Source organism: Amphiprion ocellaris, chromosome 20 (genome assembly GCF_022539595.1).
Source record: "Amphiprion ocellaris isolate individual 3 ecotype Okinawa chromosome 20, ASM2253959v1, whole genome shotgun sequence".
In the NCBI taxonomy this organism is placed as follows: domain Eukaryota; kingdom Metazoa; phylum Chordata; class Actinopteri; family Pomacentridae; genus Amphiprion; species Amphiprion ocellaris.
Window position 1 is genome coordinate 20,321,591 of NC_072785.1, and position 27,329 is coordinate 20,348,919.

At 40.2% G+C, this 27,329-nt stretch overlaps 3 protein-coding genes across 4 annotated transcripts; 2 read left to right on the forward strand and 1 right to left on the reverse strand.

Moving 5' to 3' along the window:
- The first annotated feature begins 113 nt into the window (after positions 1-113).
- On the forward strand, positions 114-4,355 carry tmem50a (transmembrane protein 50A). Its single transcript, XM_023279340.3, has 7 exons — positions 114-253; positions 786-891; positions 1,649-1,761; positions 2,617-2,684; positions 2,947-3,039; positions 3,289-3,349; positions 3,445-4,355. Exons 2-7 carry the CDS (start codon positions 790-792, stop codon positions 3,488-3,490), a joined length of 483 nt encoding a protein of 160 aa, XP_023135108.1. The 5' UTR covers positions 114-253; positions 786-789; the 3' UTR covers positions 3,491-4,355.
- On the reverse strand, positions 4,226-8,031 carry rhd (Rh blood group, D antigen). Its single transcript, XM_023279339.3, has 10 exons — positions 7,568-8,031; positions 7,069-7,255; positions 6,466-6,616; positions 6,172-6,319; positions 5,806-5,978; positions 5,499-5,636; positions 5,290-5,417; positions 5,128-5,207; positions 4,565-4,638; positions 4,226-4,408 (listed from the first exon to the last, which is right to left on the reverse strand). Exons 1-10 carry the CDS (start codon positions 7,716-7,718, stop codon positions 4,382-4,384), a joined length of 1,257 nt encoding a protein of 418 aa, XP_023135107.2. The 5' UTR covers positions 7,719-8,031; the 3' UTR covers positions 4,226-4,381.
- Positions 8,032-8,650: 619 nt separating this feature from the next.
- On the forward strand, positions 8,651-22,355 carry maco1b (macoilin 1b). 2 transcript variants are annotated; one of them, XM_023279375.2, is made up of 11 exons: positions 8,651-8,933; positions 10,138-10,279; positions 12,269-12,395; positions 13,740-13,863; positions 14,469-14,647; positions 15,562-16,120; positions 18,235-18,393; positions 18,700-18,882; positions 18,970-19,090; positions 19,707-19,881; positions 20,805-22,355. In XM_023279375.2, the coding sequence occupies exons 1-11, from the start codon at positions 8,854-8,856 to the stop codon at positions 21,005-21,007; spliced, it is 2,052 nt and encodes a 683-aa protein (XP_023135143.1). In that variant the 5' UTR covers positions 8,651-8,853; the 3' UTR covers positions 21,008-22,355. The 2 variants fall into 2 exon arrangements, with proteins under 2 accessions (XP_023135143.1, XP_023135144.1); XM_023279376.3 differs by having other exon boundaries at positions 15,565-16,120.
- Positions 22,356-27,329: the final 4,974 nt, after the last annotated feature.

Sequence of the window (27,329 nt, forward strand, 5' to 3'; positions counted from 1 at the left end):
CATCACATATTTGCTGCGTCTGAGTCGATTATCGTAATCTTCTAAAGTACGTTGTCTTTTGAACGCATCATGTATCTGTTACGTTTAAAAGTTCCCATTTTGTCTTGGGTACTTGAAGGCAACAACATCAACGTCTCAGAGCTTCTGTCGTCAAACGGGTGTGTGGATGAACTGCGCATGTGCGTGACCGAACTCTCTCGGAAGCAAAGTCGGATCTAACCAAGAGGTGCACATCAAAAACCGAAAATAAAAGGTAAAAATCCTTTGAAAATGACAATACATGTAAGAAACACCGTTTGAGTGCGTGTTTTTGTCCGTTACCAGGGTTGTCGTTTGAGTTCTGACATTATTTTATGCCACTTCGTAGCAAGAAGAAACCTTCAAGGAAATGTTTGCTAGTGCCAAAGCGGTGAACAAAAGAATCCCGACGACGGAGCCGTTTTATCCGCTGTTGTAATACGCAGTCAGTTTGTACAACTTCTGACTGGACACGAAGACTGCCTTGTTGTCGAATCGATGTTTCAGAGCTGCTGTTTTAATGTATAAATGTGGTGTTTCGGAAAATGTGGTGCTTAGTGTACATGAGGGGGGTTGAGCATCATTCTTACTGCACAGCGACTGCGCACAAAACTATACACTGTTTTTCAGATTTCAGACAAGGCTTTTAGAGGGAACAGACTTTAGCTGTTGTGTATTTGATCAGAACTTGTGTTGTCCTGAAACGTCTGAGTGTTTCTATGGAGTTCTAATGTTGTTTGTCGGTGGATTTAACGCCCTTTTTCCAGAGTCATGTCGGGATTTCTGGACGGAATCCGGTGCGGAGACTGTGAGTGTAATGTGGACTGGGGAGAGAGAAGAAACACCATCGCTTCTATAGCTGCTGGAGTCCTGGTATTTCCACTGATTTCCCCACTTTGCTCATACAGGCTGTCTCTAGATAACACATTGTTTAATCATTTACAATACGTTTCATATGAGGAAAGGATTAATAATCTAAGACAAACGTTTAAGTGATGTGGGTGCTTTGGCTGCACTGCATGTACTTACGTGATAGCTTTAGTTACACGTTATTTTTAAGATGAAGGTTTTACACAGTCGCAGATACAATTTTTAAATACAGCTGCATGCATGTTAAACATTTAACCAGTGGTTTGAAACCGTTTTGGCTTTTGATGCATTCCAAAAAGCATTCTCTAGTCTGGGTCACATTTCAGACTCAACGGGAATAGTTTGTTCGCTAAAATTTTCACATGGTTTAAGTTCAATAAATGTTCATGCGATCGAATATCTCAACAAAAATCAAACAGATTTGTAAGTCAGAGCTCTGTTTTCATGTTCTCACACTGATCATCTCATGACCCCTTAGTAGATAAGATTCATCTACTCTCCCCGTATGTAAAACCACACATAAAGTAGTTCAAACCACCTGCAGCTACAACAGTAACATGCTGCAACCCATTGGTACATTTAATAGAAGCTACTCTGAGTGTAAAGTTATACTACTCAAGAGATCTGTGTTTCTGGTCAGTGTTTTCCTCTTGTTTTTAATTATTAGTGTATGGAGAATGCTTGTGAATGATCATTAAAGCTTCACATGCCCACAAACAGTCATTGAACTGCTCCAGCTAACTGGATCTTGTCATTTCAGTTCTTCACTGGTTGGTGGATCATCATCGATGCAGCAGTGAAATATCCTGAAGAGGGAGACTTTCATCATGCCTATCACACATGTGGAGTCATAGCTACAGTGGCCTTTCTCATGTAAGAAGGACTTTTCAGACTTTCTCTGGATGCCTGTATGATGATTCGATTGCAAATCAGATTCACAATTTGGAAAGGCTGCTGTTTGTTATGCAGTACATTTGGCCTAAGGTTTAAACTGTTGTCAGTGTTTTTTTCAGTCATGCCACCTCCTTCTGCAACAGTCATGCTTTTGATGATGTCTTGAGACAATACTTCATCACATCTGTCACATCACAATCTATTACACAGTGAATACTACACTGAAGTTCTGTGATTGCAAATCCAATCGCAATCACATTGTTTGTAAGAACATTTAGATGTCGTCAACAAATCGTTCAGCCTTGTTTCTGTGTTTGAGGAAGGATACACATGGCACAATTGTTTGGTGTTTCCAAAGCTTAAAGACCCATCTCCAGGCCTTCCTCAGCACATGGAGTTCTTCATTGTCATGGAGAAGGTGTCATGTGACTTAAGTGTAGAGTTTCAGTCATGCGATAATTGGTGATTGCGTTTGGGAGATGGGGGTGTTACCCCTCATCTCTGGTGTTGGATGTGAGTGTCCTCAGCCATCCTCAATGACTTTGACTTTTTTTCAGTTGATATTGTGACCAATTTTGGCCCAGCATTCACAGGCATCTGTTGACAAAGCCATCTCCATGACAACTGAGCAACTCCAGCTGCTGAACAGGATACCAAGTAGAATTGTGCTGATATTTCTCTGATATATTGTTATTTCCACTCTCATTAGATGTGGGGGCTGGGCGCTACATATTGCTTAGTCTGTTATCTGATTGTTTAAATAAGCAATCAGACAAAAATAACTTACTTAAGAACTTTGATATGTTTGTGTATTCTCTCATTTGACCCATTTAGGATAAACGCAGTTTCAAACGGACAGGTGAGAGGAGACAGCTACAGTGAAGGCTGCATGGGACAGACAGGTGTGTATGATAGAAAATTATGAATTCCTCTGTTGTCAACATATTTCCCCCAAAACATTGGATTTTCTCTATGTCCCTCTTGCAATGATTTTTTTTTAAGTCAACAAATGAATTTAAAACTTTCCACTTCTCGTAGCCTAATTTCAGACAGTTTTCTTGTATTACTATTGCAACATACTGTACGTGCAGTAAAACACAAACCATTAAAGAAGCACAGTGTCGTGTCGCCCGGTAACCCGCCCTTTCTTATCTGTTCTTGCAGGCGCTCGAGTGTGGCTCTTCATTGGCTTCATGCTGGCTTTTGGCTCACTCATTGCCTCCATGTGGATCCTGTTTGGAGGATTCGTAGTGCCGCGTAAGTCCTGTTTATCTGCTTAGCACAGTGCAACTTGTACCTACTCCCTGTTTTGCAATCAGGTCTGGGTTGTGATACAGAGAGGTACTCGCAAGTGTGTTGTGAAAATTGTATAAAGTCTGATGCAGGAATTGTTTAGAAATACTGTGATTTATAAAGAGGAAAACAAAAGTTTTACAGTCCAGTTTTGCAAAATAATATATACTACCTAATTTTGTAACCTCTGTAAATCTGTTGTGCTTTTTGCAGAAAAGCATGTTGTCTACCCTGGTATTGCCATTTTCTTCCAAAACGCATTCATTTTCTTTGGGTAAGTTTAGTCGTCCTCAGTGGCATCGTGCTTTCGTCACATTCATCAAAAGAAAATATTGTGCTCACATTATCCTCACTTATTTCTGATTTTAGGGGTTTGGTCTTTAAGTTTGGACGTACAGAGGATCTCTGGCAGTAATGGACTCTGTGTGTTCCTGTCCACGGTTCCACACTCTGCTTTCTATATTGTATGAGAATATGCTTCAGTGGTTATATTCTTTATATATAAACTTTTTTTAGCTTTCAAGTTAACATGTTTAATTTATATAGTTTGCTGTACAAAAGCTAAATCATAACTAAGCACAAATTTTCATAGATTCCTCGAAAGTTTGACTATTTTCAGATTTGGCACATCTTGAACTGTGTCTATTTGCACTCAGATTGTGTAGCCATGTTGTTCAAATGGTTTACAACTTGTGTATAACAAAGTGTGTATTTTGGGAGTTTTGCTACCCTGAACTGTCCACATTTCCTTTAGGTAGACTTCTATGACATCCTTCAGTTTGAACTGTCTGTTAAGTGAAAACTCCATAAATTATTGTGGTGCAAAATAGAATTGACAGCGATGTTTCATAATGGTGTATACATACATGTCTAATGAATGTAACCATATGGGTGGTTTGTATTTTTCCTGAAATAGCACTATATCAGCTCTGAAACTACACAGTAATTCAGATTTATTGTTGAATTTGTCACACTGCTGACCCGGAGCCAACAATGATTTCACAACTGTAGGGCGTTGTTGCCATACTGGAGATTTGTATTTAAGCGGGACACCTATTCATTTTGCTTGTGTAACACCCAAACCATCAGGCCGGTTTCAGACAGCCATGGCAACATTAAACATACTGAGCAGTAAATGAGTGTGACATCCTTCTTTCTACAGTTTATCTTTTATTCTTATCATTGACACCAAAAACATCTGATAACTACTTCTCATAAAAGTAAGAATAATTGTATGATTATATACAGTGACATGAATAAATGCCAAAATGCTTCAATGATTTGATCTCCTTTTTTCTCCATCTTCTTACTTGCGCACTGCATTGTGGGGAAACTGCAACACAGGAAAGTACTTTTCAGTTGCAGGTTTATAATTGTCCTTTTCAAGGTATGACACAGTCCAAAATATATCCAAGTTCTGCAGCACTATCACCATTTTCCACTGTTTAGATGGACCTTTTTTTTTTCGTTGGACTTACTGATTACATACCTCCCAGAAAGCTTGATCATCAAAGCATTTCTTGCTCTGTGGGGGTCTCCAAAAGTTCCACTTGAGTAGCAACCCTTTAAACAATGACATAAGAAACAGGCTTAAAATGTCAGTATTGATACGTGCCTGTAGCTGTCATCCTGTGTACTGTTACACACTGTAGAATGAGGTGATCTGTGCATATATCACACTTTGATTGCACTATTGTGTGACAAAATAATGCAAAACATATTAAAGGTCGAGTATGCATTTTCAGTCTGACATTATTCTGTCAAATTCAGTCTGCTAGCTGCCCATTGTGTGTGGTGAAAAAAATTAGTATGCAAATAGTAAACAAAGGGACGTGGATAGATCTACGTAACACTATTCAAATGTGCACATGTGAACATGCATAGATCGCATTTGAATAGGAAAAAAGACAGCGAGAGGGACGTTAAATCTGATACGTTTGCTACTGTAATATGCTAACTAGCTGCTATCAACAATCTTTCTCCAGACTCCGTCTAATTTCATGATCATGCCAGGCTATTGATAATAAAAACCTTACTAAATAAAAAACATACCTGTAACAAATCCCGTGGACAAACTTATGGTGATGGTGATTAGGAGAGTACAAATGTGAAACACAGCAAACCGGATAGCCCTACAAAATAAAAAGCAAATTATGCACTGTGTTGCACCTTCTGTGTGTTGCAGTGCAGGTTTTACAACTTTCGCATGCTTACATTGTGTGATCATCACTGTCTCTGATCTGCAGGAGAAGATGTGATAGCCATCCCAGTAGACCAGGGAGTCCATGAGTGCTCAGAGTAGCACAGGTGTCGTGGCACTGAAATGCAAGTAGCATGTGGATCTGGAAAATAAGACGTTGTCAGAAGTTTCCATGTGGAGGTTATTCAACCAAGAGGTAAATGTTCATGTAGTAATAAAACACCTTAAGATATTGGAATCCAATGGTTGATATAATGGCAGCAGAGAATCCAATTGTCATGGCTTCCCACGGCTGATGAACTGCTGACATGGAAACCCCGACAGCGACACCACCTGCAAGGATGCACGACTGCATGTGGATCTGACCGAGGAGACAAGACATAAACCTCGATAGTATCAAGCATGTTGGCTCACTTATTTGATTTTTGGGTGGCTCTTATTGTCCCAAGAAGGGCAGCAACCTTGTTAATGCAGCTTATTGTTATTTTGTACACAGAGCACCAGAACACATTTTAAGTGTTAAATCCTACCAGGTTCAGTTTTCCCTTGGGATGTGAGAGTAGAGCGATAGCAGCAGCTGTCACAGCACTAACAGCCAGGGCCAGGTAGGTGCTGCACACGGCCCCCAGCTTCCTCCCAGGAGTACGATCGTCCACGAGGACTGAGTTAAAAGTGGGCCAAAACATCCAGAGAAACACACTCCCTGGAGAATAGAGACAACAGACAGGAGAATTCCTATTCAGACATAGAAGGGGTTTGTTTTGCCAAGGTGGGAGTGTGCTAAAGAAGGGTATGAAATTAAATATGTACTTGATCCAGTAGCTATCCCATTTGCTAAACCTCAACAAACTCCCACTAAAGATAACACCAGAAAAAACACATAGCCCACTATTTACCCAACATTGAGAACAATCCTGTTTTGCTGTCAAATTTCTCTTTTTCAAATCGCTGTTCTGAGCCTTTCCGGTAAAGGATCCATGTCAACATGAGTCCAAAGAAGGCCCCAAAGATGTGGAGCAGCATGATGCTGTTCAGAGGCCGGACCTGGAGACAGGAAACATTATCATCAATAAATTACAAACAAAAGCAGGAAACCCCTGACTGTACAGCATGCATTGAGTAGTGTATGGTGTGAATATGCTTGGCCCTAATATTTGATGTGAGTGTGAAACACAGGAACAGTTGTTTACTTTTAGGAGAGTCTGGAGGACCCACTCATTCACAATGAACCCTGACACCTCCAGCAGGGCAATAATGATGAGGTGGACTGGGTTGGTCTTCCCCAACATGGTTCCCATTGAAATGAGGACAGAGGCTGTGCACATCTCAGCAACTACCAGACTATAGCAAACACTACAATCAGTAACTTTAAAAATAGGACAATGAAAACCTACATTAGTTTTCTCATAATGTAAAGAATAGTTCAAAGTGAAAGTCAGTTTCATTGTCATTTCTTCAATATGTACATGACATACCAAGGATCGAAATTACATTACTCTGTCTTCATGCAACAGTAGACATGAAATAAACACTTAGAAGGTTATGAAATTTAAAATATATATATACATTTAGAAACTAGAAAGCAAAAATCTGGTAAACTAAGAACAAAGGAAGCAAAACTAGATTGAAACAACAACTAAGAACTAAGAAAAGCAGAACTGAGTGAAATGTCAACATGACCATGAGATAAAGTGGTTGATGCTGGGGAAGATATTTTTGTTAAATCAAGTGAAATTTTCTTATTGGTCACAAGCAGTTTGGATTGTGAATGAAATGAAAATGTGACATCCTACCTTCTCAGATTTACCCTGATCTTTCCTCTGTAATACCAGGACTCAATACCATTCAGTATGATTGCCCATTGAGTAGCCATGACAGCCACTAGGAGGTTGAACCCTGAGCCACTGAAACCATATCGCACCAGAAAAGTGCACAAGAAGCCAAAACCTAGGATCACTATCACATTCACATCCTGGAACTCTGCAAGGGAAGAAAAGTACTGGATTACAAAACCTGTCAAATACAAAGCAGGACAATACAGTATCTGCTGACAGCCATGCTGTATTTCAGCTAACCAGCTTATCAATGTCCAACAGTAATAACTGCAGCTCCTCCCCATACTCTTGAAGTTTAGTGTGTTTATTTTGCTCATTAAAGCAAGTCTTAGAAGGTTTCTATGTTTTTGTTTTTTTGTTTTTACATAAACGAGCTTTGCAAATTAAACATCAACTGCCAGCTTTTCAACCCCCAGTGTCTTAGTGTCCTCTCCTCTCCAAACTGTCAAATACTCACCTGCATAGAAGTTACTGAAGGTTTCCCCATCTACTTTTACATTGCTGTCGACTTCAACAAAAAAAGCATATATGATGATGAACGCTGTCTGCAGAAAAAGCAGCAAAGGTGCCAGACGGGAGCGCAGACTTGGTGCGTACTGGGGAGCCATTGGAAATGTTTCTTTCGCCCTTCTTTTCCAAAAGACGCGCAGAAGTTGCCCAGACACTTTGAAAATGGGCGCAACCCCAAGCAGAGCTTTTCGTTTTTATCAGCTGCTGGGCATGAAAACGTCTGTCAAGAGTGATTGTTGATTTAGATGCTAAGGAAAACACGCAGTCATTTTAATTAATTTGCAACAATGTTGTAATAAAATATTACAAGAGGATTTGGGGCACGAAAATATCTACTCAGTGTATATTTGCATGTTTGAATATAGTCATTATTAGAAAAGCCTGTCTTTATGGCCCATTTCCAAGGCAAATAAGGAAGAAATTGCATCATCATAAGCCGTACAGACAATACAGTTTTTTTAAAAAAAAAAGAACGCACTGACAAAACTCATCATATCACTACTACAGCCCTCACTTTTTATTTTAAAAAACGCAGGCGCGTGCACACACCGTGCACGCATTTTAACCTGGTAACAAAACATAGATGGCATTCATCGCCTTGGGGCAACTCTGTCAATGAATCACTCACAAAGGCCCTGATATAAATAACCCCCGTATGTTGGAATGGGTGTTTTTGTATCAGGCACAAAGGGAATCTTGTCCCAAAGACCGCATATTTTCTGCTCATAACAAACCAAAGGCAAAAACGTCGAAGAACAAAAACCCTCCTCCGAGGCCAGCTGATTGGTATATCCGTGATGCCCGATTTGTCCACAAACATCTGATTGGCTGAACTGCGAGACGTTCCACACACAGCGGCCTTCGCCTCCTCGCTCTCCTCCGTTGTGATTGGCGGCGCTGAGCTGAGCGAGTGGCCATTCTGCGATCTCATTGGCTTATCTCTGTGTCTATCAGAGAGCGGGGGCCTGGAGGACAGGTTGATTGGATGTACCAGCCGTCTGACAACTGGACGTACGTAAAATACAGCGCGGTTTGGGCTTATTGAGCCTGCGCTAACAGAAAAAGAGGAGGTTCCCGAATAGAGTCTTTTATTTATTTCTTTGTTTCCAGTGGGGAAAAATAATAACAGCGACATTTACCACAGGCACTTTATTTATTATCTTTGTCCGTATACACAAGAAAACTGGATAAGATTACAGTGGTTACTCGAAGGCCAAAGCCAAGGGGAGGAGGATGAAGCGGCGCAATGCGGACTGCAGCAAACTCCGACGGCCGTTAAAACGGAACCGAATCACCGAGGGTATATACGGCAGGTAACTTATATGGAGCCTGACGGAGGGTCCCCCTCACGGCAGTAATTGGGGACACTGCATGGCGATGCTTGCGGCTTCATCGCTACAGACATACAACTTCCGAACGTTACTACTGATGCCAGTGAACTGCCAGATCTAGACAGCCTGTTAACCGAGCTAGCTGCTAGTGATAGCTTAGTGTATGCTAGCTGTATGTTTTCGTTGTACACCAGCAGGTAACGTTAGCTGTACAGCTAACTGTAGCGCTAGGCCCCAAAACAGCCTGTTTTGAACCATGTCATAATTTATTTTTAACAGCAACGTTACTGTTTGAAATACGTGGTAGTATATCTCTGAATGCTATTTAACAACTGACAATCTGTAGTTCATCCACGTCAGTTGTCATCTGCAGGTCGTGTCAAAATTAGCTGCTTCCCTGTTAGCAAAGGTAACTTAGGTCAGCACTACAGCAGCTTTGTCTGCCAACATCATCACATGAGCCTTACTTATACAACACTGTTGTAAGCTATGTTAACATCAATCAATTAAAAAAAAAAAAGCAGTCAGTTAGTCTGTCTTCTAAAGAGCTCACATTGCACTATAAAGTCGTTCAAACTTAGTAGTTGCTTGGTTGTTCTTCCTAGCCACACCTGACAGGTTGCACCTCTGTGTAACTTCCTATGTATCAGATAAGCCACACGTTAAAGGCCACTACTTAAACACGTGGTATGAATGTCTGGAGATGTGGGGCAGTGCATGAATTATTGAACAAGTGCCCCCTATCACAGATCAGTCATGCTCTGAGATCAAAGAACACCCCTACCGAGTCACTTTCTGAGTCTCAATGTTCTAACACATGAAAAGTCAGCTGTGATCAAATATGTCTATCTTATTTAACAGACATGAGTTGTACTTCAGAATATATAAGACTTTGCAGCAACATAACCACCCTTAAAAATAAATACACTGTACCTTGACACTATCCCGGTCATATCTAAATGTTCAAACTAGCATCAAATAGGAACACGTCCAAGTGCACTTACTGACCTTTTCATTCATCCCCCAAACATACTAACCATAAATATGCTACATATATACTGTAAGGATGAGAGCCATTCTCATTGAAACAGCTTAAAGTGCCAGTATATTAAAAAACATTTTTAAAATTGAATGTTGATTTGTGTTGAAAACTATCCAGTTTCATCAAATGTTTCTTCTCTTTTAGTACCTTCCTCTACCTGAAGTTCCTGGTGGTGTGGGCACTGGTGCTGCTGGCAGATTTTGTACTTGAGTTCAGGTTTGAATACCTCTGGCCATTTTGGCTCTTCATCCGGAGTGTGTACGACTCCTTTAGATACCAGGGGCTGGTGAGTAGCTACAGCCTAATATTTGTTAAGCTTTTATAAAGGTGAAAAAAGAGCAAGGTCTCAGATGAAATTCTAATTCTCCATAGAAGCATGTATGATCTTTGAAAGCCTATGCAGAGAAGGTGTTGGGGATACCTGTTAGCCACAGAGGTGACCATGCATACACCTCCCAAATTTCATCTGCGTTGTATGCAGACTTGTGTGTGAAGCAGGTTGTTTGGTGGACTAGCTCCTGTCAAGTGGCAGGTTCAAAACAAAGGCAAACATAATACGTACAAGCTATAAAATAAAAGAAATACATACATGTCGGTTCATATGAGAGGCATAATTCAGAAACTTTTATTGAGAAGAATAGGTTTCGGCAGCATAAGAAACTATTTTTTAAACATCAGGTAAGAAAAAGTAGTTCACCTGAGTTGGGTAAGTCAAGATAGATGGCTGTGTGTGTATTTATATCTTTAACTGTACAACAAAAAGAAAAAGAATCAGAAAAAAGATAGGTATCGTTTTAACATTAGTTTGATGCAATGAAAAGAAAGATCAGCCCACATAGTGCTGCATTTTTGTATTTAAAGTAATTAAATCCAAAACCAGACTATAGACAAAAGCGTAAGGAAAAAATTCAAATAATATACATTTTCCATAATTGAACTGGTAGAGGTTATTTGTAAAATATAGATAATAGTCGGGTAATAGACCATAACTGATCTGTGATTTGTTCAGATTCTCATGGTTCGGCACACGTGAACTGCAGATTAATTACAGAGTTTTACTGACGTAATGCAAAATAACTTTACATCACCACTGTTACTTTTTAAAGTAAGAGATTTCGTTGAGTGTAGTCCTCCACCAAGGCCAAGGATCTTTCTCTCAATTCTTAAGAAAATGATCACACAAAAATTTAACTAGCTGTGTTTCCAGCTCTATACCAGCTTTCATGAAATTCAACATGTTAGTTTTTGTGTAATCCTTCTTAAAGACAGACTGACAAACCAAAGGCAGTAAAAACATACTTCCACCTCAGCAAGGAATAATTCTCTGAGTCTCAGTGTGGAGTTAATGCAAAGTTGCAGTGACAAAACACAAAGCAGTATGCAATGCCTTGATACAATCTGAACTATGAGGTGTGTGATCCATTGCATCCCGAATACGTACATGTACACAGTAAGATAATACCTAACCTGTCTTATTGCCAACAAAATAAAGGTGGAGAGTCAGATAATTTCAGTCATAGTCTAAGCCACAAGATTTTAGCCTTGATTCTAAGACCGTTAAGCCCTACAAAATGAATAGAAACTTCAGGAGAATCTCAAAGGCAAAGCTGGGCTGATGAACAGGAGAGAGCAGTTGTCCTTGACAAATCTAAAATTTCAACCAATTTGTTGTAAGTACAGTTGAGTCCTACTACAGTTTGCAAAACAACATGTTGTATGGCTTAATCTTGTTTGCTGCCTCTTAGGATCAGAGCACTCATCTGACATACAAGCCTCAGATGTGATCAGGCTTGCAGCTCACCACTCTGCGTGATACCTACATATTGTGTGTCAATGTTAATTTATGTTAGTTCTTATATTGCCTTCAGTCCAGTATTAATGCTGAACAGCTTGTTCTTGTTGAAATGGGAGTGTTTGTTAGTGTATATGTCTCACAGAGATGTGAGAATGCCAGAACCAAAAATGTCATATTCATCTGTCCCGTAATGAGATGAATGAAGTGTGTGCTTTATTTACCCAGGACCAGGTGGCTTCTACAAAAACAGTTAATATGTGGCAACCAACCTTCTGTTAAGTGGTGTTCAACAGCTTAAGGGTAGCTGTTTGGACACTGTTTACATGTTTTTTTCTTCTGAAGGGAGCGGTTTACATTTTGTACATTGTGCACTGATCTTGTCATTTGCCAGAGATGAGTGTGATATACTAACAAGGTGAAATAACTTAGATGTCTCTTTCCTGCATAGTTGATCATAACCACCTCTTCTCTCCCTAACAGGCCTTCTCAGTATTCTTTGTGTGTGTGGCGTTTACCTCGGACATCATTTGCCTCCTCTTCATCCCAGTGCAATGGCTATTCTTTGCTGCCAGTACCTATGTGTGGGTGCAGTATGTTTGGCACACAGGTAAGGCCGTCCTGTGTTAAGGTGTCTTGACTTTTTTGGCTTTAAATGCTACACAGGCAGTTAGTAAATGGAAGATATTTGACAGATGCTTTTTTTCCGGAGGCTTATACTGTAAATTGGAAATAAAAGCTACCTAATGGCTATTACTCTTGGTTCTAATTTATTTCTATTGTAACAGTGTGAACAAAAAAGGAAGGAGGAATCTCCTTGTTTATGTTTGTGATGGACTATTAAGATAAGTCATCTTTTTTTAGTTAAAGATGGAATTAATTCTTAGAGCATCTGCCCCTTAGTGTTTCATGGAAAAGCAGGTGTGAAAAGTGTTGTGTAATACCCATGCACATTGTGTTATCTTATTTACAAATAGTGGGCTTGTTTCTTAGAATTTTGCATGGTGAGTGTAAGTGAGCTTCGCACTGCGGATTAGCTGTCAGTCTGATTTAGCGGGATCCCCGTGTGTTGACCAAAGGCCAGATGTCAGATTGAAATCCTAGTGCCCGTTGGGGGAGGGAGAAGCAGAGTGGTCCCCAGTTGCTTTCAGAGCTCTCCAACTTTACTCACCAGTGACATTGAGAACCATAGGATGTCACAGGGGTATTAATATCTTGTACCACTCCACAGCCTGGTGGTAAATGTCTGAGGCTATTACAGCCAAGGAGACAATGGGTAGTGTCTGTATTATGACCAGCCTATGTGTTCAGAGATGAGGATATCATTAGAAACATACAGAGTGGGGAGGTTTAAAGTTTTTGTAGAAGCATGGTCTCCCTGCCCTGACCATATGTGAGTGTACCCTTTGCTTTACAACTCCTATCGTTTAATCAGATGCTGTGCAATTTGATCAAAGCAGATTTCACAGTACCTGATGATTTTCAGCCTTTACAACAGGAAGGGTGTTATTTTCTATTGCTGGACCATTCATAAAAATCACAGGAAATTATAGATAATATTTGTTAACATTCAAGATCATAAGCACAGGTAGGAATTTCCTACAACAGGAAGGCACACTTAATTATCTCCTTACAGTGTCTGCTTCTAGAAACCCCTTTTTTTTTTTCTTTTTAATTTTCAGTTTTATTTGGGCCAGTCATACTGGATGTGAAGTCATCCAGAAGGTTTTTTAGCCATGTTTACTGGTCTTCTATCACAAATACATCTGACGCAACTTATACTCTATTTCATTAGTCTAGCTGTCTACACTTGTGGCATATTTTTACAATAACAAGCAGAATTTTCAGTTTTCTGTACATCTTTTACACTTTTTGGCATCTATTGCTATAGATACGGTTTATGTTTGATGCATAGTTCTGACTTCTTTTTCCTGCTTTGCTCTGTTTTTTTCAGAGAGAGGAGTCTGTCTACCCACCGTGTCTCTATGGATACTCTTTGTATACATAGAGGCAGCCATCAGATTCAAAGACCTGAAGAACTTTCACGTGGACTTGTGTCGTCCTTTTGCTGCACACTGGTGAGCCACTGTTGAGTTTTAACCAGGGGTAGTGGAAGTGTGCTCTTAACAGACGGACCTCGATGGTGTAGGTTTAGTGCCAAGTGACTGTGTCAGCCTGGTGCAGGAGAAGAATGTGAAGTAAAACAGCATTATATGAACTAGTCTAAAGTGTCCCACTGCTTCATTCATTGCTAAGACACCGTGGGTCTCTTGATTCTTCCTTTTCCTCAAAGGAATACATGTACACCTAAGAGCTACTATGTCATGTTTTAAGGCATTTTCCACCACTGAAATTATGTGACAGCTGATCATCTGCCTATTGGTCTGTTATTATGAAGAGACTTTAAATAAGACAGTCTGGGCATTCATGAGAAATGCTGAAAGAAGTTTAATGAATCACTTCAATAGTGTGTGTTCATAAACTGTACAAGAGTAATAGAAATCTGCAGTTTTAATTTACACAGTCCAAGACATTATAACATGTATTGTGCTGTCTAGTTTGGCTGTTTACATAGTGTTATGAAGACATTTTTATTATTAATAGTTTAATTCATTTAGTATTTTGTCATTTTGATCTATGACAAGTGACCATATATGTGTACATTTTGTGTCCGTATCTGTAGCATTGGCTACCCCGTGGTCACGCTGGGCTTTGGCTTCAAGAGCTACGTAAGCTATAAAATGCGCCTCCGTAAGCAGAAGGAGGTGCAGAAGGAGAATGAGTTTTACATGCAGCTCCTACAACAGGCTCTGCCTCCGGAGCAACAGATGCTACAGAGGCAAGAGCGAGAAGCAGAAGAAGGTAGGACGCAGTCCCACCTACGCTGTACATACACATTTAAAACACATGTAATAATTGTATTTAGGTGGGCTTATAGTACTGTACTTTCACTCCACTGTCCATTCTACTGCGATGATACATTTGTAGATTGCATAGTTAAAAGAACTGTCAGTGACTTGGTCTTGTAAGGTCCTGTGCCACTGCTCCAGTGGTGCAATTCTATGGCTATTTTTGTGCTTGTACCAGTTACCTTTTGTAACTCTTATGGTACATGAAGGCCCCATTAAGTATAATTAACTTCCTGCTGGAGTTATAGTTGTAATCATCCATAGCTTTATTTAGATTTTATTAGGTTTGTGCTCAGGGGATACAGTTTCCTAGAGGTTTTGGTCGTGTTCATGTGATTTAATGGATGGCAATTAAATTAAAACAGAATTATCTTTTTAATCACGACTAGGCTTATTGCAGTTCCTGTTGGTTCATCATGCAACTACTTTGTCAAACAAGTTACCATTAAGTCAACATATGCAGTATATGTTTGCCATTCTATCCAAAGTCTGTGGTTGCAGGTGCACCTGCCTCACAGTTTAAATAAACACACAATGATCACAAGAGACTCTAGTCAGTGGGTGTGATTAGAGAAAGATATGGAGGAAGCTTTAGGAGCAGTTGGTACAAAACGATCAACATTGCTGTGCTGAATGGTTTGTCATTAACCAACCAACGTGAAAAACACAAAAATAACTTAAATGCAACACAGCTGTCTGGTTTGTTGTGCAGATATAGCCACAGATTCATTTTACACAAGTAACACTTAAACTAAATGTAAATCACCTGTCCATGCTCACAGTGGTTATCTAAAGTCTAAGTAATATCTATAAATATTGTCAAGTATTTAATTTGTTTCTCTTTCACTTCACTCTTTATTCATGCAGCAGCAGCTAAAGGAATATCTGAAGTGGACACACCTCCAGTGTCACAGAATGGCACTCCAGCCAATAAAAAGACATCGGCACCACTGCCGGAACTAGAGTATAGAGAAAAAGGGAAAGAGGGAAGGGGCGGTGGGGAAGCTAAAAAGCAACACAACAGCAACAGCATCCTACCGTCATCAGTGGACTCTAAACTCCAGGAGATGGAGTATATGGAGAACCATATGAACAACAAGAGACTGACCACAGAGCTGGGCAGCACAGAGAACCTGTTGCTTAAAGAGGACAACAATTCTTCATGTTCCTCCTCATCATCCTCCTCCTCCAAAAATTACAAAAATGCTAGCAGCAATGCCGCGACACTCAACTCCTCACCCCGTGGCCATAGTGCAACCAACGGCAGCGTACCCTCCTCTGCACCATCATCTTCCTCTTCCACGGGGAAGAATGAGAAGAAGCACAAGTTAGCAGTGGGGAAAGGGACATCAGGTGGCTCCCACAGGGATCCCACAGACAACTGTATCCCCAACAACCAGCTGAGCAAGCCAGAAGCACTTGTTAGGTAAGAAGCGAATGTTGAGAACCAGATGTGTTGATGAAGACATGCACTCATTAAGATTTAGCTGTAGCATATTTTGAAAAGAAACTATACAGACAAAAAATGTGGCCACATCATGCAGTGAACTATTTTGGTTAAAATGTTGTCTTCCTCTGAGTATGTGTTGAGGCTGGGGATGACCTGGTGACCTTTTTTCCCCCCGGATCCTGTTCCACCACCCAGGTGCATTATGAACTAAAACTCTTTGGCTGGCTACTGTTTATTTCATGGTTTGATGATTTTATGCTTCACTCAAAAGCTAAATCGTTCAGTGTTTTTATTGAGTGAACTAGAGCTAAATGATTGGAGAAAATGTTTAATTGTAATTTTTCTGACAGATATTGCGATTTGATTTGCAATATATTCTTATTAAGGTCAAGCTTCAGTTGAATTTTCATTGTGTATAAGATTTCAAGTGTGATTACCACAGGATACCATCAAGAATGTGAGCGTTAGACAAGGATGATGGCAGGAAGTTGTGCAAATATTAGCATGACTATTTAATTTGTGGAGGACTTGTATTAGTCAAACCACAGTGTGCACACTTGACCTGAACCGCTAGGTATACATTGATGAGTGGGAAAACATAAACAACCCCCTTTAGGTTTCAACATCCTTCACTTACATAAAGTTGAACTACAGCTTTATTCTCGTCATTTGATTTTTTTATATTATTTAATAGCCACATTTTATATGTCTGAAATTGCAACCTTCACATTTTGCATATTGCATTGTTTTAAATTGCGATTTTGATTTCAAATTGATTCATTGTTTCGCCCAAGAGTGCACCAGTTACTTTTTTACCTCTGGTGCACCTGGAACAGACACACAATGGAAGTTGATCATGCTTTATACAGCCAAAAATGATCTAAATATCCAGATGAGCCACTATTCTGTTGTTCAGTTTGTGACCTCTGTGATATAACAGAAACAAGAGCAAAATAAAAATGGTGATTTTAAAAAGTGCAATTAGCAAATTGCAAGTGCTGCATTTTAGGATATACACTCTGCAGCGTGTCTGGCCCAGAGTTTAAACTGTTGTGTCAGTGGTTTTAAATTCATACTGACCTCTTTGTGTAACAGTCATGCTTTTTTTCATGCTGTCTCATGTAGTAAAGCTTTATCATGTTTTAAATCTATCGCACAGTGATTATTGAACTGAAGCTTGACATTAAAAAATTAGATCGTGAATTAAATTGCAATTGATATTTTCCCCAGATTGTGTAGCCCTAACAGAAACTGCAAAAAGCAAACAGGTGATTACTTCGACCTGTTTATGGTGTGATTTAACTAGACTAAGGCTTTCTAAGATGGCAATGGTAAATTTATAATCTTTAGCATGTAATACAGTCTAGTGCCAACTTAAGAACACATACTGAATTTATGAGTCGGGTGTCGTGGAAAAGATGGATTACTGGAAAATTGATAGTAGCAGTTAATAAATGTCAGAGAAACAAGGCAGAAATCCCAGTATCTGTCACTGTTTTAGAGCCTTCTTCTTAGATGTGTTCTCACTCTAGTTTTATAAGTTGTTTATTTTGTACAAAGCTGATATTTCTTCTTAGTGACTGTCTCAGATAATAGCAGACAAAACATTTGTGCCATATCTCGAGCATCAAAGTCCACTTTCATCTTTCAGCTTGTTATCTTTTTATCAGAGATTTTAGACACACTCTTTTAGAAATGATGCTGGAAGGGGCACTAGGACAAATAATCTGTTCTCCAAGGAGGACATGGTCATGTTTATGAAGCTTCTGTCTGCCACCTGTAACTCCTCCTGTAGAGCTCCAACTCCAGAATGAAATCTGTTACCATTTTTACACCAGACATAACGTTTTGTGGCTTTTTCTTATGTGAATTCAACTCATTTAACAGACTTAAGCAAGACTTTATTGTATTTTTGTCTGAGTGAATGTGAATATGCCAATGACTGGATCATTGTGATACAACTACTGGAATCCTGTATCAGTAGTATATGTGTGTATTGATACTAAGGTTGTTTTTTTTTTTTTACATCAAGATTAATGCTCTATGAACAGCATGTAATTTGGCTTGTGTTCACATTCTGCTCTGGACAGGTTAGAGCAGGATGTTAAGAAGCTGAAGGCGGACCTGCAGGCCAGCCGGCAGGTGGAGCAGGACCTACGCAGCCAGATTGGCTCCCTGGGCAGCGCTGAGCGCTCCATACGCACTGAGCTGGGCCAACTGCGCCAGGAGAATGAACTGCTGCAGAACAAGTCAGTGGTGCTGGAATCTATTTTGTGCAAAGTTAGGCTTGTAATCACTTTGATTCAGGATTATTGGGAATGTTAAGTTTGTTTATTGTCATGTACCCTGCATTTTAGATGAATTACATGATGACCTTCTTATGAAACCTCAATGTCTACCTGAAAATATAGTCCTATCAGTACAGAATTTTTCCTGTAGAGTTGGAAAAAGGTCTAAATCAGTGGTGGAAACCTAGTACAGGTATGAAATACTGATCTTGCCACACCTTTTTTACTTTTGCTAATGTGCTGCTCTTTTGTATGTTCATGCACTAGGCTCCATAATGCTGTGCAGGCGAAGCAAAAGGACAAACAGGCAGTGGGCCAACTGGAGAAGAGGCTCAAAGCAGAGCAGGATGCTCGAGCTACTGCCGAGAAGCAACTTGCAGACGAAAAGAAGCGAAAGAAGTTAGAGGAGGCCACAGCAGCCAGAGCAGTAGCACTAGCAGCAGCGTCCAGGTAGGTGCACATCAAACATTTGAAATGAAGTTTCCAAAAAGCAGTTGTTGCCATTTTAAAACATTCACACCTACTTTTTCCTCTCAGAGGGGAGTGTACAGACACGCTGCGGCGGCGGATCACTGAATTAGAAACGGAGTGTAAGAAATTAACAATGGATATCAAACTAAAGGAGGACCAGATCCGAGAGCTTGAATTAAAAGTGCAGGTATATTTTCATGGATTTTTTATTTATTTGTATATATATTATTAAAAATGGCAAAAAAAATGACTGCTGTGTTAATGCCAGGTTCTGTGGGATTTATTTGTTTATTCAGTTGTGTAATGACAGCAGGTTGTTTGCACACACAGCAGACTAGAAGCTGCATAAGCAGCCAGCAACAGGCATCTGTACAGTTTTGCACATGGACATACTTCATTTGGTTAACAACACTCTTGTTGAGCTCCTTTTTGAAATTTACATTGAAAAACTTCCCTGATTTGTCTCACCATTCATGTCTTGTGAAGCAGTGGATGTATTTTCCATTTGCATCTGTTATTGAATTTTTTTCCTTGGAAAATCACTTTATTCTTATTCACACTTAATCACAATTATTCTGCACTGTTTGACTGCATTGCTTTGCTTCTTTGCCACTTGATCTTAGCAAGCTAAAAAGTCCACAAAAGCAAATGTCAGTCTTTATTTCAGACAACGTTTATTTAGTCCTACCAACATGCAGTGCTTGCCCAGTAAAAAACAAAGCATTCAATCAGCAGTATACCAAAGCAACCAGTTAGAGTGCCTTTTAACCTGACCCTGACAGTTTCTCTTCTCCACCTTTTAGGAGCTTCATAAATATAAGGAAAATGAAAAAGACACAGAGGTGCTGATGTCAGCACTGTCAGCAATGCAGGACAAGACCCAACACCTGGAGAACAGCCTGAGTGCAGAGACCAGGATCAAACTGGACCTCTTTTCTGCACTTGGAGACGCCAAGAGACAGCTGGAGATTGCACAAGGTTCCCAAAACACTCACAGACTCCATATTTACAGGAGTAATCAAAAAGTTCTGTGCCTGTAATAATCAAAAACCATACCTGATTTAAATTTTGGCACCATACCTGTCATCTCCATGTGCAGCGATACAGCGCTCCCAAAGCTTGTTATGTACCATCAAAGTCCCGTTATGTAAACATGCCGAGCACCAACTATAGTGAGTACTGAATTTCCTAAACTGTGTCAAAACTAGAAACTGAGTTTGATTTAGGGGAAAAGGAATAAGTCACAAAGAGCCAGATCTAGCAAGTGGAGTGAGTGGGGAGCAGCGGTTGTGTTGCTGTGGCCAAAAACTTGTGCGTAATGTGACCAGGGACCACATCAGGACGTTACCGTAGAACTCTGCTTTGACAGTCCAGCACTGGAGTATAAATTCCTGGTGACCTACCACATGAATGTTGAAGAAAACAACAAGCTCGCTCCTGACCTGATGTGCAATGTCCAGTTTTGGAAAATTTGTAGTCTTCCACTGTGAAAACTGCTGTTTGTTCTCTTGGTCATAGCCGAAGACCCACATCTTGTCACCACTGATGGTCCTTGACATTGAGGTTGGATCCACCCATCCATTGATTGACACAGAGTGTTACTTTTCCTTCTCTTGTCCAGTTTGAGATCCATGAGGAAAAATTGCAAATGCACACCTACCAGTGCTCACGAACACGAGTGTAACACAGGTCCAGCAATTGATATTGCAGTGTCACACACACGCCTGTGTGAAGACAGTTCCTGCTCTCACATGTGTATTTGTTACTGTGACACACTGCATGTACATGCATCACAAACAGTAATCGGAACTTTCTGATCACCCCTCACACAGTGTGACCACACCTACATTCTTTCCGTTCTCAGAATTATCTTGAACTGACATGTTGATATTTGCTTTCAGGTCAGATCCTGCAGAAGGACCAGGAGATCAAAGACCTGAAGCAGAAGATTGCCGAAGTAATGGCCGTCATGCCCAGCATCTCTTACACAGCCGACACCAGCAGCATGACCCCTGTGGCCCCCCATTACTCCTCAAAGTTCATGGACACCAATCCCTCTGGCCTAGACCCCAACGCCTCTGTTTACCAGCCACTCAAAAAGTGAACGCTTCGTCCTGTCCCTCTCTCCCCTCCATCCATCCTCCCATCATTTTTAGTTTTCCTGCAGGCCCACCACCTTGCGGCAGAGAACTTATTTTTTGTTCTCTCCTTGCCAGGTCAGAAGGATGTTGTATTGTGTGACTGTATTTGTTGTAGTTAAAACAAAAGACAAAAAAAAACTTAAAACGGACATCCCATGTCAACTAGGAAGCCCCAGGTTTTTTTTTTTTTTTTCTTAAGTGTCTAGTGAAACCTCACAGAATCGGGTATGTATCTTCATCTCAAGGGTGTTGCTTCCCCTTTCCCTTCAACACTGCAACCACTTACCTGCTCCTTGGTCCTGGGAAGGAGCTTCTGTATTTTTTTTTAGGTTTATTACTCCCTCCTAACATTGGAAAACAGTTCTCCTTTATCATACAGCCTGACTTGTGTCCCAATTTTTTTGACCGATTGTTATTCTCTCAAAATAGTATGGCAACATCTTTACAACCAGAGGAATGTAGTGCAAAGATGGCACAGACTCGCCCGTTATGTTTAATTTATTATTTTAATCTACAATCAGACATCAAATTAAGCCTGTTCACAGCTGCTTTGGGATGTGGTGGTAAATAGCTTTTAAAGTGTAGTGTGGTTCTATTTGTTCATTTTAAAATTAATGTGTTGGTTGCAACAAGTTGGAAAAGAACTTGTATTGTAAGCGGATACTTAGACCTTAAAATGAAATGAGCCCAAGCAGTTGCAAATGCATCATTGACAACAGTTTTGGTTTCTCCAAACCCATAGCTGGTTGTATTTTCTGAAAGAGTTTAGAGCTGACAAGAGTGCAGTAGGAGAACTCTGTACATGTACGTGTACAGATTTTCAGTGCTCTCGTTGCATAAGCTTTCAGCAGTTGTCATGATCACAGTGCCTTGAGTTGAGGACATAGAGTGAGTTTGATAATGAGATACCACCCATACCTTCTGAATTAGTTGTGAAGCATCTGGCTAAGCTGGAAAGGATAAGAATTTGACCATACCCAGTGAAGTGGGACAAAGTTCCCTTCGGACACAGATTTGTTTTTTGGACAGCCTTCTGATTTCCCCGCTGGTAGGGAAGCTGATCATCGTGCGCATTCGAGGGCAGCTTTGACCCTTCTCATACAAACATCACATTTACCAGATACGTTGGACAGCACCAAATCCAAGACTTTTAATTTTCTCTTTTTACGTAATTTGTCAGTATGTTGACATGATGGTAACCACCACAGTCTACAGCCCCGTCACATGTCCTAACAGAAGCTCATCTCTGCTGCTGTTAAACCCCAAATCCTCTGATTTAGCTGCTGCCCCCTCCTTTCTTTCTGATTCCCATTTAAAGTTGCACTGTAGAAAACATGCTGTTTTGAAAGGGAAAACCGTCAAGATGGACTGTGCAATGTAATCAAAGCTTTGGAAATGCCAGCTTTAATGTTGCAGTTCAGATAATTTAATTCATCTTCCACTTCAGTTTGTGTGCCAAGACTGGAATGCCTGTTTCTCTAGTAATGTGTTCAAGAATGTACTGCAGATACATTGGCTGACATGTTTGTCAAATATCCAGCTGAATATCACTTAATGGAAGTTTCTGTTAAGCAGGTAGAGAAAGTGGTCACCTGTTTGTAGTAGACTGTAGTTAAAAGTAAGGGACTATAAAGTCAAATTTCTTTTCGTGAATGTTACAGTATTTGCAACGTTGGGCAAGTGGCTGTTCTGAAGCAGTTTTCCTGACTCCTGTTTCTGGTATTATTGTTCTTTTCCTGCAGGGAGAAAATTGCTTGAGTCTGATGTGGTTTCACCATCATCTGAAATGGTCATTGTTGTGCGTGTGGTTTTCACCTACTGTATATGGAGAAGCTTTTTTTTTTTTTTTTTTTTTTTTTTTTTTTGCTCAGATTGCTGTCATTGGCTTCTTGAAAAATGTTGTGAAAATTACAGTTTAGTCAGTTGTTTGTTCAACTGATTGTTGAAAGTATAGCAAAGTGTTTTTGTTTGTTTTTTGTTTTCTATGCCCACAGTCACTGTTCTGTTTTCCCCCAGGTCTGACCTTGGCTGCGCTCTCGCTCTGTGAGGTTTACAAGGAATAAACTTTTTTTTTTCTTGCAAACTGACTTTTCCCTGCTTGTTGCTGTTTGACAGTGTATCCACAAATACCTGAAAACTTGACAGCTTTATAAGTTCACGTAGTGTTTGTCATTATAGTTATTTCAGCTTTCAGTTGAGACCTCAAGTGTTAGATCTGTAAGGCTGCTCTAGCCTTGAGGTGCATGATGGGAAAGTTAAGATATCTCAGCCTCTATTGCTTCATTTAGATTCTGTTTTCACTCAGTTTCTTGGGAGTGTCTCAGCGTTATGGAAGTGCAATAGAAAGTTGCTGGAGTAAAACATAACCATAATTCATCAGTTTGTTTAGTTGTAATGTTACCTTTTAAAGGAATGTTACATTTTTTGTGGTTAATTAATTGATTGATTTGATTCTAATGGAAACTTTTAGTTATATTAATATGGCTACAGTAAAACAAATGATCATATATGGGTTTCATTATGGCCTGTACAGTGGCTTGGTGGGTAGCACTTTTGCCTTTCAGCTAGAAGATCCTGGTTTGCGTACTGGCCTTCCCGGGATCTTTCTGTCTGGAGTTAGTATGTTCTCCCCATGCATGTGTGGGTTTTCTCCAGGTACTTCCTCCCACAGTCCAAAAACATGCTGAGGTTAATTGGTAACTCTAAATTGTCCATAGGTGTGAATGCAAGTGTGAATGCCTGTTTATGTAGCCCTGTGATACACTCCCCTGCCTTCACCCTAAGTCAGATGGGATAGGCTCCAGCCCCCCCCCCCCCCCCCCCCCCCCCCCCCCCGTGACCCTAATGAGGATTAAGCAGTGTATAGCTAATAGATAAATTGTATTATTATTTAAAAATAAAAACAGCCTTAAGTGCTTTTAGAAAATTGTTAACATGGCCCTTTTGTGGTTGAGATTTATAAAATGCACCGCTGTCTTATAGCCACTAGGAGGCAGTGCCCATCCTCATATTACCAGTTAAAGAGATTATCTCTGTTCACACAAGCTCTGGTTATTACCACTGTCAAGCACTATAATTCCCTCTTTTCACGACCACAAAATCCCATTCAGTGCCAACAAAAGGAACTTATGAATAATTTGCTCACGACAACCACTGATCTGGCCTGAACCAAACACGCAGACTGCGGTGCTTCCTCAGTGCCATCCAGCAGGGTTGGTGGGTAAATGAAATCAGAAGTGTGCTCCATTTAAACACTGCCGGAGGGGGGAAATGCTGTTCTTTGGTGTTCAAGCTGAGCATTTAAGCACATTTTTCTGCTTTCCTTTTTTGTCCACATTCCAAATTCAGACGGAATCACCATCAGGGAGTTTCTGTTGTTCTGCTAACCTCTGGGCTTTAGATTTCATCCAGTGATGGACCCATGAAAGAGAGCAAATTATGAGCTGCCACACATTTTGATTTGAGTGATAATTCCTGTAATGCATTTGGAATTTTATTATATTTATGTTAGGGAGTGGGGAGATAAAGAATCCCCCTGCAAGGACACTGCATTTCAATGCGTGAAAGAAGCCCTCTGCTCAGCAGTCTGTCACATGCCAGGCTTCCCCAAATACGCCTGATTAACCTGCACAGCGAGACAAATGTGGGCAAAGCTCCTCGCTCTTTTTCTCGGCATTAATCGTTGCCTAGGTTAAGCATAAATTTGTTTTGCACTCCATCCTCAGTATGCTTTTTTTATTGCTCTCCCAGTTCCAATTTGGCACCATGTTGCATGGCAGAGTCAAGGCTTTGGAAATAGCAGATTATAATAGTCCTTTTCTAGCAGTCGACGTTTGGCACAGCTTTGCTCACAATGCCATTCGGCCTCACAAATCTACACTAAATCCAGTTGTTTGAAGAGAAGACGAGCCGTAAATGAGAAAATTCCAGGTATAGCTCTCCTGTTTCTCTTGACCTTCCCAATTAGCATAACGCCCAATTTTCTTGGTGGAAATACACTTTCCCTGCCTCCGTACCTGTCCCTCGTGGATTACAGTGAAACAGATAAAAAATGAATTAGTCTCCCAGAAGATCACTAAAGATACAGTGGATTTGCAGTACAGGTGCACAGATGTATGTAGATATACTCCCATGGCTGATGCTATGAGGGTGCTTACTTGCATTTATCTCCCTATGTAATTAAATCGGGTATATTTTGACTTCCATACTCACCTTCAGAGGGACGAATCACCTCTGCTGAATGTTAAACAACCAGCTCACCCTTCATGTGTACTTTCTTCTCTCCCCACCAGCAGAAACTCACTGCTATTTCTTGCCAAACACATCTTCTGTAACTATTACCCATGTTGCTGTTTTTACAGTGAAGGTATGTCTCGCATGCTTCAATAACTGGCAGATTTACAAGCTGAGTGCACGCCTTTGTCTTTCACTGAAGCCTGGTTGTGGCTGCCAGCAGAGAAACAGTGATTGGAAAGGAATGCACCTGCCTGAGCACAGAGAGGTCGTTTAGTTTACACTGATAATTCTCACTGGAGACTCTTCTTTTTTTGTGCAGAGAAAAACCAGTACTGTCACTGCTAACTATGCATCAGATTTACAACAGCGGTGGTGTTGCCTAATATGTTCCTAGGGACGTATTAGCCTGTTCCACTGCCGTCCCTGAGCTTGTCATCTCCTATGAAATCTGGTGCTGAGATTTTTTGCGAGCGATTCTCTCAAGTGATTCATTGTAGGGCGATTATGTAAGCGCAGTGAAACTCAGCAGAGAAATTCAGCTTTTAAATCTTGCAATAATGGACCTAAAACTATTATTTTTCATCTTACTGTCAAGTTAATTTCCTTTCAGCAACATCACAATGTAAATCAGAATAATAGCAAAGAAGACTCATTTTGGTTGGTACTCAGGAATGATTAAGATTTGACTTTAGCATAACTAAAAATATTTATAGGTGTGATGGCCTTCTTATGAAATATCTATGCTGTTTTCTCGTATCATCTGAAAAGTCAAACATATGAAAGGTCGCCCTGGGTCAGTTTAATCTCAGAGGAATTTAAAACGTCAGAAGTGTCCCTTTCACCTCCAAGCATTTATTTTTAATCATGCTCAATATAACATAAGTTCCTCTTGGCCGGGTTTCCTCTTTAGGACTGTGGAATGAGCCATCTTTGCCTGCAGTCTAGAGCTCTCAAGCTTTTTTCTCTTGTCCAATAAGAACTTCATGGCTTGGTGAACAATGACTCACTGACACAATACGTCTGTTCCAAAAAAGACCTCTTACATCCTTCCTGCCCTGCAGCTGTTGGCTGTGTGATACATGAGAGTACGAAGGCAGAATATGAGGGCAAAGGTTTCATGTAACAGAGCATGCACGTTCAGACAATAATGGTATTATATACGCAACCCAATCAGAGAACATTTGATCTGTAAAAGACATGTAAGTGATCGTAGGTGTAGATATTGTTTAAATGTGAGGGGGACACAATAATCAGGGGGTCTAGGAGCCCACTCTCATAGAATTTTGAGCCCCAGACACTTCATTTTATGCATTCTGGTCAGTTTTTATGCTGTAGTTTATGATTTTCTACATCTCCTTCTGGTGGAAATGTCAAAACACAAAATTCATGCATCGGATGACAATTTAAAATACACCTGGATATAAGGCATTAAGGCTCTCGGGCATTCTATATTGCTTTCCAATATTTACTATCCTGTAGATAATTTTTGCTTATTTAACATTTTCCCTTCTGAATCAACACACACATAGGCATGATTTGCTATTCTGTCTACCATTTTGTGTCTTTTTTGGGGGAATTAGACTCTCTAAATGGGCATGTGGCACCTTTTCATATCATCTAGTTTGAATTAATCAAAAAAATCTTTGACTTTATTAGCTTATATGGGTTTCAGCAAGATCTCAAATCTGCACATTCAGAACATATCACATAAACCTGTAGTGAAGAAAAAAGGATCTGCTTTACTGGAGACAAATGCATGTGCCCTAAATGTTTACCCTGTCAGTGCCATCTCATGCCACCTTTGCCACAGGTGGCTCAGATGGCTTTATGAACATCTGTTCAATTTAAAATGACTGTGTCAGTGATACAATGTTTGCAATCGCCTCTTCCTACATGCATGAGAAAGGAGGATGCCATCTTCATCCCTAGATGCTGAGAAAAAGCCCAAGTCAACCAAAGTGCAGCGCTGAATGGTTCCCTCTGTGTATAAAGCCTTTATCACATTCAGTTTATCTGCTGGCATTCACTGTAGCATGACCATATCTGTCA